This window comes from Alligator mississippiensis, chromosome 9 (assembly GCF_030867095.1).
Source record: "Alligator mississippiensis isolate rAllMis1 chromosome 9, rAllMis1, whole genome shotgun sequence".
Classification (NCBI taxonomy): Eukaryota; Metazoa; Chordata; order Crocodylia; family Alligatoridae; genus Alligator; species Alligator mississippiensis.
Window position 1 is genome coordinate 78,894,969 of NC_081832.1, and position 16,879 is coordinate 78,911,847.

At 56.5% G+C, this 16,879-nt stretch overlaps 1 protein-coding gene across 1 annotated transcript; it reads right to left on the bottom strand.

Moving 5' to 3' along the window:
- Nucleotides 1–3,553: 3,553 nt before the first annotated feature.
- On the bottom strand, nt 3,554–8,599 carry LOC106737427 (ovomucoid). The gene is made up of 10 exons (XM_014609957.3): nt 8,329–8,599; nt 7,768–7,790; nt 7,098–7,222; nt 6,205–6,250; nt 5,481–5,605; nt 5,187–5,232; nt 4,659–4,789; nt 4,502–4,547; nt 4,136–4,251; nt 3,554–3,734 (listed from the first exon to the last, which is right to left on the bottom strand). Exons 1-10 carry the CDS (start codon nt 8,381–8,383, stop codon nt 3,689–3,691), a joined length of 759 nt encoding a protein of 252 aa, XP_014465443.1. The 5' UTR covers nt 8,384–8,599; the 3' UTR covers nt 3,554–3,688.
- Between the last annotated feature and the right edge of the window lie 8,280 nt (nt 8,600–16,879).

Consider the following 16,879-nt stretch of genomic DNA (forward strand, 5'->3'; position numbering starts at 1 on the left):
TGGTTTTCACCCTGTTTCCATTTGCGGACCCCTAAAAAAGTGCGAGCGGCGGTGCGGACCCCTTTGAGCTGTCAGTGTGGGCATTCACATAGTTTTGAAGGATCGTAGTCGTCCTTCACGGACCGCTTCGAAGGTCTGCGGACCCACGGACCACCGGGTGAAAACCACTGCTCGAGAACAAGTGCCCTTCGCATGGGTGAGGGTGACGTGCCAAGCTGGAAAGGAAGGGCAATGAGGATGTGCAATGAGCTAGGATTCGGGCGGCCTGGTCCAGGACAGAAGGGTGTTGGCTGCCATCACACCAGTAGCTTCTCCTAGGACGCCCCAAACACCCCCCGAGACAGGCCAGCCGGTGAGACGCGATGCCGGACGGCAGGAAAGGACGGCAGGAAAAGCCTCCGGCAGATCTTGCGTGTGCGAGCTGGCTGGCTTCAGTGAAACTAAAACATTAATCTGGTTCAGTCGGGTTCGTTGAACACAATTACCCCTGCAAGGCCAGGCCGCTGCGGCTCAGACATTTGCTGAGACATGTTACAAAGGCAGGGGAAAATGAGCCAAAGCCTAATAAAGTTCTCATCAAAGCGCAACCGGCTCAGGTGGTGTCAGTCCGCAAAGTCTTGCCTTGTGTCTTGTGAAGGTGTCTAGGGAGCAAATGAGAGCTATAAGGCTGTATGCAACAGGGAGCCGTCACCGCGAGAGACGTGGGCTCCAGCAAAACGAGGGTGGGTGTTTGAGCGGTGCTGGTTGCTGCGTGGTCCTGGGTACCCGGGTCCTTGCAGCCTTGCCTGGGCGTAGGGGCAGGGTGACTGAATTGAACCAGGACCCCAGGGAACAATCCTGCACCGGTGGGGAGGGAAGAGCCTACCCCATGGACCAATGTTTCCTGCTTCGCACTGATGTGCGCTGGCCTGGAGCATCCCTCGCATTTGTCTGCAATAAGAAGCAAGGCGTAAAAAGAGGTGTTTGGGGCTGACACCCATTTAGTCTGGGGATATTTTGCTGCAGAGAGTGGCCGGCGGTGTGCGAGTCCGGCGTCCTCTTCTAGGGGGAGGGTGGCACGGCTCTCTCCTGCCTGCGCCGGCCTGTCTGGGGCCATGCGCTGACACCGAAACAAGGGGTCTTCTTCAGCGCGGCATCTGAACATCAGGCGGGGGGACGCTGGGAGACGTGGACTGTTACCGGCCCCAGGAACGCTGTCCTGGCTGGGAAGTAAACAAGGCTGAGGTTATTAACCTAATTAGCAGCCTTGGAAACTGCCCCAGCCTCGCCTGTGCTGGCGAGAGTGGAAGGTGGAGGTGAGCATGTGAGTCAGGCCACACGCGGGACCCAGATCCGCCGGCACGCCCAGGAGCTGACTCATGCACCTTGTGAGCCACGGCCGGGCGTTGCATCTGTGCACGCGGAGCCTTGCTCCGCTCTGCAGTTGCTTTGCACCCTCCTGGGGCCGGGGTGTGAACCCGGCCCCTCCAGCATCCCCTGCACCGAGCCACCAGCGCTTCTTGCCCCTTCTTTCCGGAGGGCTGAGACCTCCCCCCACTCCGGGCTCCCCTCTTCGGCCCTCCTGTTAGGCGCTGTCAATGTGTGGTCGGAGCTGAAGTCGCAGGACCTGCGGTGCCAGCGCAAAGGGGGAGCCAGGAGATCCCGACTCCCATCGTGTCTTCAAGAACAACCGCAGGCCGGGCTCGTGGCAGAGACGTGGCCAGGTTCACTGTGTACCAGCACGGCCCTAACGCATCCAGGCCTGATGAGTACATCAGACCAGGTGTTAACACATCTGTACCTGTGACAAGGTGGTCGGCGTGACACCACGCAGGGCACTGCCAAGTTCCTAAACTTTCCCATTCTCCTTTTGTACAGCGGTGAAAACAAATGATGCATTCGTTCCACCCGTATCTTGCATCTCTTCTATCGTCCTGGGCCGTGGGCTCGTGTCACGTCCTGATCGGGGTGTTCCCATTACAGCCTGGTACAGGACTATCCTGTGCTAGCGCAGCCCTCTCCCCCTCCGCTCTCCTCGCACGACTGCTTCCCTGGCCCGGATCTGAACATGTGATGTGAGGAGGCCAGGCATCGGTCAGGGTTGCCGGTCAAGCCTCCTCTGCCCAGTGCTGGAGTAAAGCCTGGGCGTGAGCAGTGTACATACGGAGCGACGTTCCCGTATATTGTGTGATCAGTGTGCATATGGAGCAATGTTCCTGTATATTGTGTGATCGGTGCATATATAGAGTGATGTTCCTGTATATTGCTTGAGCAGTGTACATATGGAGCGATGATCCTGTATATTGTGAGAGCACTGTATATATGGAGTGATGTTCCCATATATTGCTTGAGCAGTGTACATATGGAGCGATGTTCCCATATATTGTGAGAGCAGTGTACATATGGAGCGATGTTCCCATATATTGTGAGAGCAGTGTACATATGGAGCGATGTTCCCGTATATTGCTTGAGCAGTGTACGTATGGAGCGATGTTCCCATATATTGTGAGAGCAGTGTACATATGGAGCGATGTTCCCGTATATTGCTTGAGCAGTGTACATATGGAGCGATGTTCCCATATATTGTGAGAGCAGTGTACATATGGAGCGATGTTCCCGTATATTGCTTGAGCAGTGTACGTATGGAGCGATGTTCCCATATATTGTGAGAGCAGTGTATATATGGAGCGATGTTCCCATATATTGTGAGAGCAGTGTACATATGGAGCAATGTTCCCATATATTGTGAGAGCAGTGTACGTATGGAGCGCTGATCCACCTTCTGGCCCAAGCTCCCTGCTCATCGCCCGCCCCGTCCCCCCTGAAACGGCACAGGGCTTGTGTGGCTGCCTGGAGCCCTCCTCCGTCCCTCCTCTCCCTCCTGCCTAGCAAGCCTAGGCAGGGCTAATTAAGCCCCAAACCTGTTGTTAACCCTTTCCGGGGAGCAGTCCCGCAGCAGGTGCTAGACTGTCCGTGGGAGGGGGTCAGGCCCAGCTCTCTGCCCCCGGCACATGACGCTAATGAGCCGTGGGGACGGACTAGGGGAGCAGCTTTGTGAGGAAGGCTAGGAGAGGGGAAAGCAGCAACAGTTCGTAGTCCCTGGATGCCTCCTTGGGTATCAGCAAGCCTGGCCTGGTTCAGCCACGCAGCCCCCTTGTCTACGCCATGGCCCTGGGGGTCCTGGCACCTGCCAGCCCCAGGCCTGGGGACGGGTCTCCGAGGCTGCTCTCGAACCCCCTGGCTCCACCAGGACTCAGCACAACTGGGGTGTGCACAAACCCGCCGAGCCTCTCGCCTGGTCCCCCGCTGCAACCGGGGGGCGGCCGGCGGCATGCATGCAAAGTGGAAGGTCAGCTCACGCCTTGAGCCATGGCGCAATACTGCGCCCGCTGTCTCGCTGGGCCCCTCTCCTTTGCTCTCGCACCGGGGAACGCAATAGGCATCATCCTGACGCCTGCCTGTGGCACTGCCCTTCCGGCCCCGCACCGAGACTCGTTTCTGCCTCCCCTCCATGTACGCGGGAGGCCATAACCCCCTGCCCTGCAAGGACTCGCTGAGGCAGAGGATGCTGCTGAGTTCGCTTTATTGATGAAGCCAAGGCAGAGCTCGAGACCACCGGAGGAGCCCCCCGAGCCCTGGGACCAAGAAAGCAGCGATGGCGTGGGGGCAAGGAGCAAGCTGGCTGTCAGTGCGCTCTGCCCCGGGAGATTTAGCATTTCCCGTAATGCTTGAACCGAAGTTTCTCACCACCTCTCCTGCAAAGAGAGAGAGAGCTTGGAGACAGGGGACTCAGGGCGAGAGTCCGGGGCGGCTTCTCCCCGTGACCCATCGCTTTGGACCCTTTCTTTTGCAGATGCAGTTTAAACCCCTGGGGACCCGGAGCCTGCCTGACCGCCCGGGAAGCAGAGAGAGAAACCTCCCGTGCTGTGTGCTGATGGAGGAGTGGAGGGGTCAGAAGGGAATATGGAGCCGAGCAAACCTGCAGGCTCTCCGCCTGCAACAGCCTGGCTTCCCGCTGCGTTGAGCAGCGACCTGGCTACAGCCCTGCCGCTGTCGGTGCAGGGCCTTCGGGCGGAGGAGAAAGGGGCAAGACCCCAGGGCCGTGGCCCTCCCCGGGCAGGCCCCAGGGGCTCAGGGCCACGGGCGCTGTACGTACACGACTGCATTGCAGAACTGGCACCTATTGCCGTACGTGCGGCCGTCGGAGCCGCAGTGGGGCAGGTACTCCAGCGTGCAGAAGGGTTTGGGCTCCTTGTAGTCACTGCAGTCCACCTGCAAGGAACGGGCACCGTCAGGGCTCTGCTGGGCATGAGCTATATGCTGCCCTGCCCAGAGGAGCTTGAAAAATAGGGGGCAAGCAGGCAACGTCATGCAGGCAATGGGAGGAGGGAGAAACTCGAAGACAGACGCTGCTTGAGTAGATAAGAAGGTGTCAGTGCCCCCGCAAGGCACCCATCCTCCCGGACACGCTGCACTGGCGTGTGTGCACAGATGTTACAGCACCGGGTAACGAGGGCCTTACCTGGGGACATTCTCCGTCACTGCTCCAGTCCGTGTCAGCCCCGTTCCTTTGGGAGGAAAGCAAGATGAGAGCGAGTGAGCGAACGGCGGGGCGTCTCCTCCTCGTGCCCGGGGGAGAACGCAGCCCCCATCGAGCCCGCTATTCCCAGGGCACTTACGCGACGGTCGTGCAGAAGGCACACGGGTTGCTGTAGGAAGTGCCGTCAGTGCCGCAGATGGGTTTGTGCTCCAGGGCACAGGCAGCCTCCTTGCCAGGACGGGTTTTCAGGTAGCCGGTGCAGTCCACCCCCTGCAAGTCATATGCACAGTGCAAGCCCTGACCCCGAGCCCGCCACCCCTGCTCCCTAGGACAGGGCCACGGCTGCGTCGGCAGCTCTCTCTGCCCGGTCTGTCTGCAGCGAGCACTGGGTGGGCAGTGGGAGAGGCTGCCCAACGGGCACGGCTGAGGCCAGCGGGGTGGGCACCACTGCATGCACCCCAAAAATAAGGGTTGGGCACAACCAAGGGCAGAACCAGACAAGCTCCTCGCCGTTAGATGGACTTCAACGCTGGAAGATTTCACACTGAAATCCAGACTGCATTTGAGAGAAAGCCAGCGGGAGGCTGACTGGTGTGGGCACCGAAGCAGCCAAGCTAGCGGAGGACCGGGCTGAGCCATACGCACCGGAGCAGAGATTTGACTTTACCTGAACGCATCTCCCATCGTGCTTTTTGTCAATGCTCTTGCCACGCCTGGAGCACCAAAGAGAAAAAAGAAGTTATCTGCCAGCGCCGGGCAGCCACCTCATCCAGGAAATCTTTCCATTTATATGGCAGCGAATACAATTAAGCAAATTCAGAGGGAGAAAAAAAAATCAAAGAACCGAAGGATCACGGATGTTAGGGAAGGGAAAGAGGCAGGAAGCGTCCCAGGCCACCTCGCTGAGCCGTTAGCCGTTAGCCGGGGGCTGTGAAGTGCCGGGAGAGGTGTGAACACTCACAGGATTTCCCTACACAGCATGCACTCGTTGGGGTAGACCACGCTGTCGGTGCCGCAGACGGGCTCAAGGTTTTTGGGACAGGCGACTTCGTTGTCTTCACTCAAGCGGTAACTGCTGCAATTGGCCTGGGGAAGGGAGGAGCAGGTTGGCATGGCCTCACCTCTCATCCTCCCCGAGTGCCTGCGTGCCCCATTGCCTCTCCCTGCCCTGGGACCCTCCCCTGCCTAATTGCTCCCATGGAGAAAACAGCACGTTCGGGTTAAACTCCTGCCTGTTTCCCCATGTCTCAATGTGGGGGGACACGGTTTTTCTCTCTCTCGTTCACTTTGATGAGCACCAGAAACTGCATCCCAGATCTTGTGGGGTGCAGTGGGCAGCGATGCTGAGCCAGGATCACCGCTCACCCGCCTTTCAGCGCATGGCAGCCTCCAGAGGCCTGGGCGATGCCACAGGATTGAATGATTCACCGCCACGTGATAGCTCTCCCCCTTCCCTCTGCTTGCAGGCTGCCTTCGGTGCCTCCTGATTTCGTGCACTATTCAACCCGCTCAGATAGAAAGCTGTTCTCAGGTGAGAGCCGGGGCCCTTTCTCCCTCGGAGAACATATTTACAGATGTCTGCAAGGGGTCACCCCCCAGCTGGCGAGTCCTAGAGCATCCGTTTGTCTCTGAGCGGGCTTCCTTCCTCACCCCACTCCCCGCCATGCAATGTGATCTAGAGTTACCAGCAAGCAGGTCCCCTCGTGCTGTTTGTCGACGTTGGCCCCATTTCTGCAAGGAGAGAAAGAAAGAGAAGCCGGGGATTTAAATCATGAATGCTCTGAAGTCATCTCAGCAAGCAATCTCCTTCCTTGCAAAACCATGGCACCAGTACAGCTAAAAGAGCCGAAATATGGGACAGGAAAGGAAATCAGAAGAGGTTGAAAGCATGGGGTGAAATCTAAGGTAACGAGCCTAGTAGAAATCGTGCCAGACCTTCCCTATAGATACCAGCGGTGAGGGCTTTTAGCCGAAATGCCATTGCTTTCCCAAGAGATGCTCGAAGCAGCTTTGGTGGCATCTTTTTTCCATTGGAAAAGGCCATTTTCCAACGGCCTTGTGGCTGGGACGGCGGAGTCGGGGCTGGTCCTGCTTGGAGCAGGGTCGCACTAGATGTGACTCCTGAGCTCTCGTCCAGCCCAAATTGCTGTGATTTCATCAGTATCAAAACTTCCATGAAGACATGCCCATTTTGACAAAAAAAATCATTATTTTTATAAAAAAAAGAACCAAAATGAAGCCTTTTCAGAATCAAGTTACTTTGCTTTTTTTTTTAGAAAATGAAGTTACTTTGCTTTTTTTTTTGCCTTTTCATCACAAATGCTTTGTAAATGATATCGCATGCAACAAGCAAATGAGAAAACATTTCTCTTTTTGTCCCACCAAATGAAACCTTGACACTGGCTAAAAAAAATTCTTCCAGACCTTTTTACATGGCTGGAAACGTTCAGGCCTCGTGGCTTCCTGGGATCAGGCCCGAGACTGCCACGTATCGCTGGAAATCCTCGCTGACCGGGATTTCCCGTTTTTCACCAGCTCCAGTTTTGAGTTGGTTACAAGTCTTTATCGGAGTACTCACAAGATTCGTGTGCAGAGGAAGCACTCGTTGGGGTAAGTGATGCCGTCTGTACCGCACACGGGTTGGAAGATTCGCGGGCAGGCCACGAGGCCGGTGGCGCCTACCTTGAAGCTGCTGCAGTCGGCCTGCAGAAAGAGAGGCATTTCCACGGGGCGCATTGGGTTCAACTGCATCTTCCCTGCCTTGCTCCTCTCCTCCTTGGCTACCTCCCGCTGCCACAAATTGCATCAGATCGCTTCCACCCGCCTTTCCCCGAAGCGTCTGACGTACAACAAAGGGCAGGAATTTTCCCCGAAAAAGCGAATGGTGGCCAATAGCTGTGGCAAGCTGATTTCCCGTTTGCAGAGGAGGCAAACATCCCAGAAACATGGCTGTGATGCTTCCCCTCATCGCAACGGGGCCAGCCGTGCAGCCTTTTGCCTGCAATACTCGGTTACGCTACAGCCCTCCCGTTTGGGACACGCAGCACGTGCAGACAGTTACGGAGGTGCAGGGGGAGCACGTGCCGAGGCCTCTAGGGAGGCTGCGTGCAAATCAAAAGTGAAAATCCCACCTTTTATAAGACAAGCAAAAAACTAGAACTCTTGGCTCCAAAATGATGCCCATCCACCATTACCTGTTATTAGACCAACTGGGAAATGGCAAGAAAATGGCATTGACAGCCGCTCACCTGACTTGCTTCGATGACAGCATCTAGAGCAGGAAGAAAGAGAGACAGCAGAAGTAACACCACAGCAGGGTCTCGGATGAGGAGCCACTTGAAAGCACGGCATCGTCATACGTGACGGAGACATGATGAAACGACATGTGCCGTTCAGAGTAACGCGTGTCCCAGCCCTCAGCGCTGCGCTGTTCCCCACCGCTCACGTTCTGTCTGCCCAGGGCAAACATCGCGTCGGGACAATGGGGGATTTTTTAAGATTTCATAAAAAGATTGGGATTTTTACATTTTTCATTAAAAACAACAGGGTTTTCCATTGCTACGGAAGAAGAAACAAAACCTGAACCTCGCTCTCTGCCCTCACCGTTGTCCCAGCTACATCCCAGAAATCTGGGAGGACATGGGTGAGGCATCAGCTTTGCAACTCTTCCCCGCACAAGCATGAGTTTCATCCCAAGAGGACTCACGCACCAAACCCGTTCCTCCAGGTTGGTGCCATGCTTGCAGGTAACACGGATCATCGCATCCTCCAACCACCTCTCCGGACAGGCCACCGCGGAAGCAACTCACCTGGAAGACAGCTGAGGAGCACCAGCCCAAGCAGCCCAAAAACGCTCGCGATCATGATGGGAGCAGCGATGTGGTCCCACTCGTCTGAGCAGATGACAGAGCTCCCTTGCTGCTTCTCTTTATATAGACGTGTTTCCCTAATCTAGATTGCAAATTCACCCTCCTAAAGTCATTATTTGCTCTGCAAACCAGCCAATTTTTATGGGTGATGGTGCTAAGCTGTAAAGACTGCTTCCTTGTCAGCAGAGTGCCCGGGAGAGTGAACAAACACGGGCGTACCACCCAGCTCATTAACAAAGGGGTTCTGTGGCACAAAGGTGGTTTGTAGTTTCTGGACAACGAGGGCATTGTCTCAGCGCCAGAAGCAGTGACAATCTGCAGGGAAACTGGGAAAGGAAGGGCCAGAGATGTGGGCAGCTTTATTGCACTCAAAATCTATAGGCGATAGATAGCCTGCTGCATTGCATAGGTTGCAAGGTGTTCAAAGCTCCCCACATGCTCTTGCACCGTGGCTTTTGGTGGGACAGATCTCTGGAGAGGTTTACATGGGATTTCAAAGATGCCTCAGGCTTACGCTGACCCTTTGCAGGACCCGCGGGTTCTCCAGAGACGTCGGGACCCTGCGATCGTCATGGGACCACCTTTCCCCGTCCTCGCCGGTACTTTCGTGTCGTGCTACCTCTTCCTGCCAACAGGCTGGGGTGACAAAGCATTAAACATCTAAGTTTTGGAGCTTACGGGTACCGTTCCAGCGCGGCACAAAAGAGCTGTTTGTCGCTGGCAGCGGAGATGAGTCCGGGAAGGATGTCATGGGAACAACAGATGGAAATTAGCTTTGAACAGGGCTTGGGTGAAATGCAGCTCGCTCTTGCAAGCCATCGGGGTCTCACGAGCGTCTGGGCCGGTTCGACACCAGAGGCATTTTTGTTTTAAAAGCTTTGCCATAGTTGCTAACACAGGGTAAGGCCCGAGGGAAGCATCGGCCCCATTATATGCGGCTGAATCTAGGCCGTCAGCTGTACATCTGGAAGTGCAGATGATGCAAGGGTTCACCCGATAACCTGCATGCCGCAGGGTGGATTCGATGTCAACGTCTATACAGCATCATTAAAGTCTTATAGGGCTTTGTCAGGAGAATGAGACATGATTAAACGGCATGTGCCTGCTCTGAAGCAGGAAAAGCAAATACAGATGTTGCCTAAAGAAAGGCTCCCTGCAGAGACTGAGTTATGCAAGGCTGCGAGGGGCCGGGCAGCATGTTTGCTTGCTTGGAAAGTGCCGGTCACCTGCGGACGATCGGGGAGTGGGTTGAAGGGTCTCCCGAGTCTTGAAACATCCTTCCCGGTGCCCTAGGAAATGCTGGCGGGTCTTGGCGCAGGGATGTTGGTCAACGGTGCCTGAAAGGGCCCTTGGGTTTTGGCAGCACGGTGCAGCGTGGCGGATACGGCCCATTTGCTGCAACAGGAGTCTTGACCGAATCACGAACGAGCCGCGGCATTAGCACTTAGTCCCTGGGGATTACAGGGCTTGGCTTGACAAACGCTTTCATTTCCCAACTTGCACAACCACATTCTCTGCATCGCGAGCTGCAGTTGACCCCAACCGATCGCACAGACGCACGAGCCGCGGGGCTGGCGGGGAGCCCCAGAGCCGGTCCAACCCCTGCCACAGGCAGGATCAGCCCCGTCCCAACCGCCCCAGACACATCCATCATCTAAACCCTATAGAAGCTGACTATCAAGTCTGGCACAGCGCCGACCCAGCACCCTGACCTGCCGCAGGGAAAGCAGGGGAACCACAGCAGGTCGTGTCCTGCTTCTAGGAAATGTTGTTAATATATGCTCAAGAAATCCCTGGAAGAGGGCCATGTCCCCCGCTACAAAGGAAGGCAAAACCCCTCTGCACATACAGCTCTGACCCCGGGGTAAAATCCCTTCCTGCCCCCAAGTAGGGCGATCGGTCTGACCCGGAGCAGAGGGCAGGACCCTTTAGCCAGGAACCTCTGGCTTTGCTGCCAGCAGGAGCAAGTCAATCCTGCAGGTCAAACATCTGGCAGGGACAACTGGCTACCATCTCCCCAGCTGTGTCAGCATCTTTGCCCCCCACCGGGGCTCGTTGCCACCAGTGAAATCCCCCTCCTCTGTGCTTTGCATCCTGGAGTTCGTGCCTGGCTTCTTCCTGGCAGCATTTCTGCCTGGGCCGTGATGATTTTTGCCTGGCCGGGCTTTGAAGGGTGCGCTCAGGTCTTAGGAGGAGGAGGAGGCGCTGGGATTCTCGGTGAAATGAGCTTGCTGCTCTCCTTCTTGGAGGAAAGCGCGTGCAGCAAAGGCTATTAGCAGCTTTACCATAAGAAGGGAGGTGTAGGTACTTAGGAGATTAGCCTTGAGATCTTGTTTATGCCAGCAAGTGGCACCATCTGCGCTGCCAACTGGAATAACACTTCTTGGCATGACGGGAGCTCACCATCGAACACGCAAGGGTCTGTGTTGTGTGGGTACAAGCAAGCTGCAAATGCACGAGATGAAATGGCTGTGGCCTCACTGTATGGAGCCATTTCTCTGCCCATATGTTCCTCCTTTGCACTCCTCTTGGCTTGTCATGAGAGAGAGAAAACAGGCCCCGGAGAGCTGCACATACACGTGGCTCCCTGCGGTGTTGTGGAGGGCCGGCTGGGCGCCCGGGCTGTTCTTCTGGACCGACGGGAAAGGCCACTGCCGCGCCGACTCCCCTGCGGGCTCCGCACGCTGCTCTCCGCGGGAGGCGGTTGCTAAATCTCAGGTCTGTAGCTCGCTGTCAGAGCTGGCCAGGTCTGTGAAAGATGGTCCCTTTTCTGCACTGAAAAATGCCTGTGTTTTTTGATGAGTGCTATTCAGGGCATCCCGCTTTGAAGCTGTAACAGGGGGCACAGCGGTCCCTTGCACGCTGATACGTCTTGTTGGGAGCCCCGAAAGCTGTCAGGACACAAAGTGTGGCAAGATCGCTGCACAACAGTTTCATCGGCGGGGTTCAGTAGTTACGGCCAGACGCAGCGAGCGAGGGAGAGCTGCGCCCGTCCACTGGAGCTGGGAAGTAGCCCCGGCCGCAGAGGGCCAGGTCGCAGTTTGGGAGCATTGTCCCTTTTAGCCCTCTCCAGTCACATGCATGTAGACTTCCATATAAAATATCACTGGGGACTGGCAGGCTGGAAGCTGGGCTCAGAATAGACATTCGGGACGTTTCACAGCAGCCCAGCCCATCGCTGTGAGTTCTTGGGAGGTAAAAAAGAAAGGTGCCTTCATCCCATCAGAAAACAGGCCGCCCTTTCCTTCGCTTCTGGCAAACATTCATTCCTGGTTTAAAACGTCGGTCTGAGAAAGCCTCACCGCTCCTGACAGAAATTGTCTGCTTTTGAGGGGGGTTTTTGGCTTGAGGGGGTGAGTTGGAAATAAAGGGTCTGAAATGATTGTATTGCAGTGCCTCCCCCACCTGCAGGATTCCCATACTGTACTTTCCTCGTCATGTGTACAAGTGCCACGTGCACAAGCGCCACGTGTGCAAGCGCCTCGGTCCAAGCGCCACGTGTACAAGCGCCCCGGTCCAAGCGCCACGTGTACAAGCGCCCCGGTCCAAGCGCCACGTGTACAAGCGCCCCGGTCCAAGCGCCACGTGTACAAGCGCCCCGGTCCAAGCGCCACGTGTACAAGCGCCCTGGTCCAAGCGCCACGTGTACAAGTGCCCCTGGACAACAAGAGAACACGTGCAGCAAACAGTAAAATGTGCTCCATGCCGCTCAGTGCAAGGAGGAGCATTTCCTTCCTGTTGAATCAGCTCCTAGTGTTTGCCCAACAAGAGTTGCACTGTGCTGCAAAGTTTTAATGAATCAGGTGTTGAGCCAGAAGCTCCAGTTCCTGTGGGAATTTGTTCTGCGAGTCCAGAGCGTGTTGAATCGCCGCACTCAGCTGCCTTTGGGTTTCTCTTCCTCTTCCCAGTTTAGCAACATGCTGTAGCCAGAGAAGAAATCACCTACAGTGGTGTCTGGGATTCGTGAGAGGATTGCATGGGAGCCAGGGGCCAGATCCCCAGCTGGCACAAATTGGCTCAATGCCCTCGGGTGCTACAAATCACCCACTTAGCATCACTTGAGAGTCTGGCTGCCATGCCCCTGGTGCAGAGACAGCCGAGTGATAAGCCTGGCACAAAATGCCCCCGGGGACAGACAGCACGCTCCCGCATGAATTGGCCCTGGAGCTATTTCGGTACAGAGGAAGGGGGATTTTTTTTTATTATTATTGCTGGAGCAGATTTGTTAGTGAAATAGCGCTGGAGTCATTGCAAAGAAGAATTGTTCCAACTGTTTGAGCCGCTCTAGTAAAAGATATCAGATTTACCCAAAGAGCCTTGTCTACTGGAGTCATTTGCAACCCAAGCAGGGGTCTCCCCGAGGTAGAGGGCTGGGAAATGCCCCCAGCCAGGTGCTGCCTGGGTAACTCCACTGGCTGCAGGATCAAACAGCAGAATTTGACCCCATTTTTCTCTTCTCCTGCAGATCCCCTTAAACGACCCCGCACTTTCTCCTGCTGCTTCCGACGAGCTGTCTGGCGCTGGAGCCGTGCCGATAGCACGCTGCACTGCTCGCACTTCAGTGCCTGCGAGGAGCAGCAAGTAACCGCAGGACCCTGAGCTTTTCCCTGGATCCATCAGGATGTCCAGAGTCGCCTGCACCCTGCGGCAGCGAGTGAGGAGCGCAGAACAGCTGCTGACCCAGCGGGGCTGACTCTGCCCCATTCGCGTCCCTTAAATACCCCACGGACAGAGCTGCACGCACGCAGGCAGGGGCAGGGAGCCCACCCTTGCAAGCTGCTATAGGAACTGCAGTGCAGCTGGGGTTTCGGGGGGCAGAAATGGTCACCTGAGACATGCCCCTGGGCGGGACTGGTGGAAGCAGGCTCCGGGCCCGGGAGTGACCGTCAGCCTCCTGCCCTGGTTCTCACGAGAGGTGAACATTAAGGGGTGCAAAGGTGGACAGAAACCAACTATGTGCCCAGAGGGATGTGAGTGGCCCGGCCCAGCCCAAACTGCCTCTGCCTGGCACGGCTGGAGGGGTATGCCAGCCTGCACTGGCAGCGCTGCCTGGGCACCCTCCCATCCCCTTGCTTTCTCTCTTGCAGAAAGAGGGATGCTACGGAGATGTCTCAGGATAGTTCCTTTGCAGGAAGACTTTGATTCCCCTGTAGACTCAGGAGATCATGTGCTCTGTGTGTCCGATCCGTCACAGGGGCAAGGTGCTTCCTCCCTTGAAGCGCTGCTCGTGGGGAAGCAAAGCTGGAAATCCACGGTGCCTTTGCAGCACAAGGGAGATGTCACAGGGCACACTGCTTTGAAATCAGGCAGAGAATGACTGCCAATGGCGTTTCATTGACCAGGAGCATCCTCAGAGATCAGGAAGCCCCAGGGAGCAAAAGGAGCCGATGGCAGCGTTATACCATGGGTGCTGGCAAGGATTCAGCGTTCTTCAAGGTCTTGCAAGATGAGATCCCAACCACTGCTCCAGGAAGGTAGGAGTCAAAGGAAAGAGTCAGAGATGAGAGTTTCATAGAAACTGAGGGTGGGAAGGGACCGCAGGAGGTCACATCTAGTCCGAGCAGGACCAGCCCCAACTCCATCATCCCAGACAAGGCTTTGTCCAGCCAGGTCTTAACCACCTCCAAGGATGGAGAGCCCACCACCTCTCTGGGCCACCTGCTCCAGTGCTGCACCACCCTCCTAGGGAGAAAGTTTTTCCTAATAGCCCCTAAAGTCCCTTGCTGCAGCTTGAGACCATTGCTCCTTGTTCTCGCTGTCCGATAACACGCCCTGCATGGGAGCACTGGTCTGAGAGAGACCAGTCAGCTCCTGGCCCCAGAGACAAAGACTATCCAGAGTCACAGGGACTCTCAATAGCACCTCCCCTTCGGTGCAAATATCAACAGAGCAGCAAAAGGCAGATTCCAGCTGGTTTTAAGAAATATTTGTCCGGCTGCAGGGAGGCTCAGGGCCGAATCCTGTGTTGGTGAAACAGCCGAATGCTACTGCAGGGCGTGGGGGGAACCCAGCTGCGACCCCTGAAAATGTGACCTCTGCTTTCGTAGCTCAGTGGAAACATGTCCTGGTGTGCTGGCTTCTCCTGCCAAAACTCCCCAGCACTTGGACGCTCATGGGAAAGCAAAGCTGGAAATCCACTGAGCCTCAAGGCACAGCGAGGCAGGGATTAGGCAAATGCAAAGTAAAGGAACGTAACCGCATCTGTGCCAGAGAAGCAGAGCATTCACCTTAATCAAAATGAGGAGGTGATTTATCCCTGCACATACACCACTGGTACTGGCACGCGTGTTGGCACGTGTCGTGCCATCTGAGCCCCCGTGGGCCGCGCGCTCTGGGGCGCAGTGTGTGCTGGTGCAACGTAGCCACAGCAGAAACGTTCCCGATAGAAGAGCAGCGTCTGGTGTGTGCAGCTGGCAGGGGCCGGATCCCCTTGGTGAGACTTGCACGCTGACGATCACGACCTACGGCAAAATGCACACGCAGTGGTATGCTGCAGGCAGGGGGATGGGTTAGGGTTAGGGTTAGGGTTTGGCATGGGGGTTTCCAGTGTGGTTTCACACCTTCTCTGCCATCTCAGCTCTGCAACACTCGAGGGTCCCTGCTCATCTTCGACAGCGCGAGAACGGACAAGTTGGCACTGAAGGCTGGCTGGGGCGATGCGGTGTCCAGGCTGCCAGGGGAGAGTCCTTTTGTGCAGCTCTGCCGCATGGAGGGACCCAGGACAACCTGGGCCGGGGCTATCATGGATAAACAGAGCCGGACACATGCATGGGTGAACCGCGCGGCTGCCCAAGGCGTGAACAGAAAGGGGCCCTTTTTTCCTGTTGTCCAATTATTATTATCTTTATCTCTGGCGAAGGGGGGCCGATACTAAAAGTTCACCTGGGGCTGCCAGGGGTCTAGGTACAGCACTGGCTATCAAAGCCAGTGAGGGGAGTTGGGATCGAGTGAAATGCCACGTGAAGCCTTTTCCGCAGGGAGGGATCGCGTGCCGGCCGAGCGAGCGCCTTCTGCCGAGAGCCGCCGAACACCGACTGCCGCGAGGGCCAAGACGCAGCGCAGAAGCGGGCGTGAGACCAGCGCTCCGGGGACGCAGCACAGGAGGGGCTGTCAGGTGCAAACCCTCTTGTAAAGCTCCCTCCAGCGTGGGGTTTTCCCCATCCTGTTCTTTGATCCCTGCGATGCCTTTCAGGCCTGGCACGCGCCTCCCCACGCGAGGCGAGCAGGTCTGCACACCCAGCCCAAGTAATTAGGTCGCTCTCTGTAAAGGCAAGTGGGGCAGAGACGAGCTGTGGGCTCAAAGAAATCCCTTGGTCCTTAAACATGTGAGTGGCCCCTTATGGCTTGTTAATAAAGCTATAGGATGTCCTATATCAGTGCTTCTCGACCCTGGTAGACCCCAGACCCCTTTGGAGAACGCCAGCTCTTCGCTTTGACTTGTTTCGTGATGACGGAAAATACCAGCGCAATTCTGCTGTTGCAAAGTGCTCGGGTCGGATGGTTTGTGACCCCGTGGATCGCTGTTTGAAATGGCTGGGCTCGTGTTGTGAATCACGTTGTGTTGTGGTGTTTGCGCTCCGGCGCCCCGGCTGAGAGTCACCGACCCTGTCGAGGGGTGTGCTCGAAAGGGGATGGATAGAAAGGGAAGAGTTATCCCTTTACCATCAAAGCAACTCCTCTGCAGTCAGCGTCTAGAGCAATGATTCACCCGGGCTTGTTTTTCAGAGACCGCGGGAGGGCACGGGGCAGACCGCACATTTTTGGATGCAGCATCATGCATCTTCTTTGTTTGCCGTGAGAAAAAACCCTGCGTGTCCCGACACCCGGGAGAGGCAAATGCCAAGCAGGCCCTGGCTGAGCACGGATCCCCTCGCTAACGGAGCTCGTAGCCCTATCCAGAAGTGAAACCATCAAAACCGAGGGCTGGCAGGGACCTCAGGAGGACCAAGCAGGACCAGCCCACCTCCATCATCCCTGGCAGTAGCCCACCGCGCCAGGCAGGGAGCGGGGCCGCCAGAGGCGGATGGACGGGTGTGCAGAGGGGGAGAGATGCATCTGGCATCACCCCCAAAGTGCCAGGGCCGTGCACGAGCGTGCTGCTTTCGTTTATTCGGGGGCGGGAAGTGGAAACCAGGACGGAGGGCGAAGAACGACTCCCTGTGAGCCGCTGCAGGCTGCTGAGAGAAAAGACCTGCAGGGAAATGCCGGGCGACATCCCAGACCCACCTCCGACCTGCACCGTGGGCGAACTCTCAGGAGGGCAAACGTCCCCCTGGGATGGAGCCAAAGGTCCCTGCAGAGCGGCCAGCTTCCAGCTCCTACCGACCAGCTCAGCCCGCGGGGCGCCGGGGGGGGAGCGTGCCCCCTCCTCCTGGTCCGGGCAGCGCGCCGCAGGAGTCCTCCCTGCCAAACCCGGAGACAACCTATTCTCTGCCTCTGTGCTTTCCTTTTGCCCCCAACCCCGTGACCGTCCCAGGAGCTCGGGGCTTCC

Bases quoted from the DNA above. Each gene is read 5' to 3' on its own strand.
- LOC106737427 (XM_014609957.3), bottom strand. From the start codon at position 8,383: ATGATCGCGAGCGTTTTTGGGCTGCTTGGGCTGGTGCTCCTCAGCTGT. The intron at 7,791-8,328 runs GTGAGTTGCTTC...TTCCTGCTCTAG, and splicing joins GCTCCTCAGCTGTCTTCCAG to ATGCTGTCATCGAAGCAAGT. The intron at 6,251-7,097 runs GTGAGTACTCCG...CTCTCCTTGCAG, and splicing joins TTCCTCTGCACACGAATCTT to AAATGGGGCCAACGTCGACA.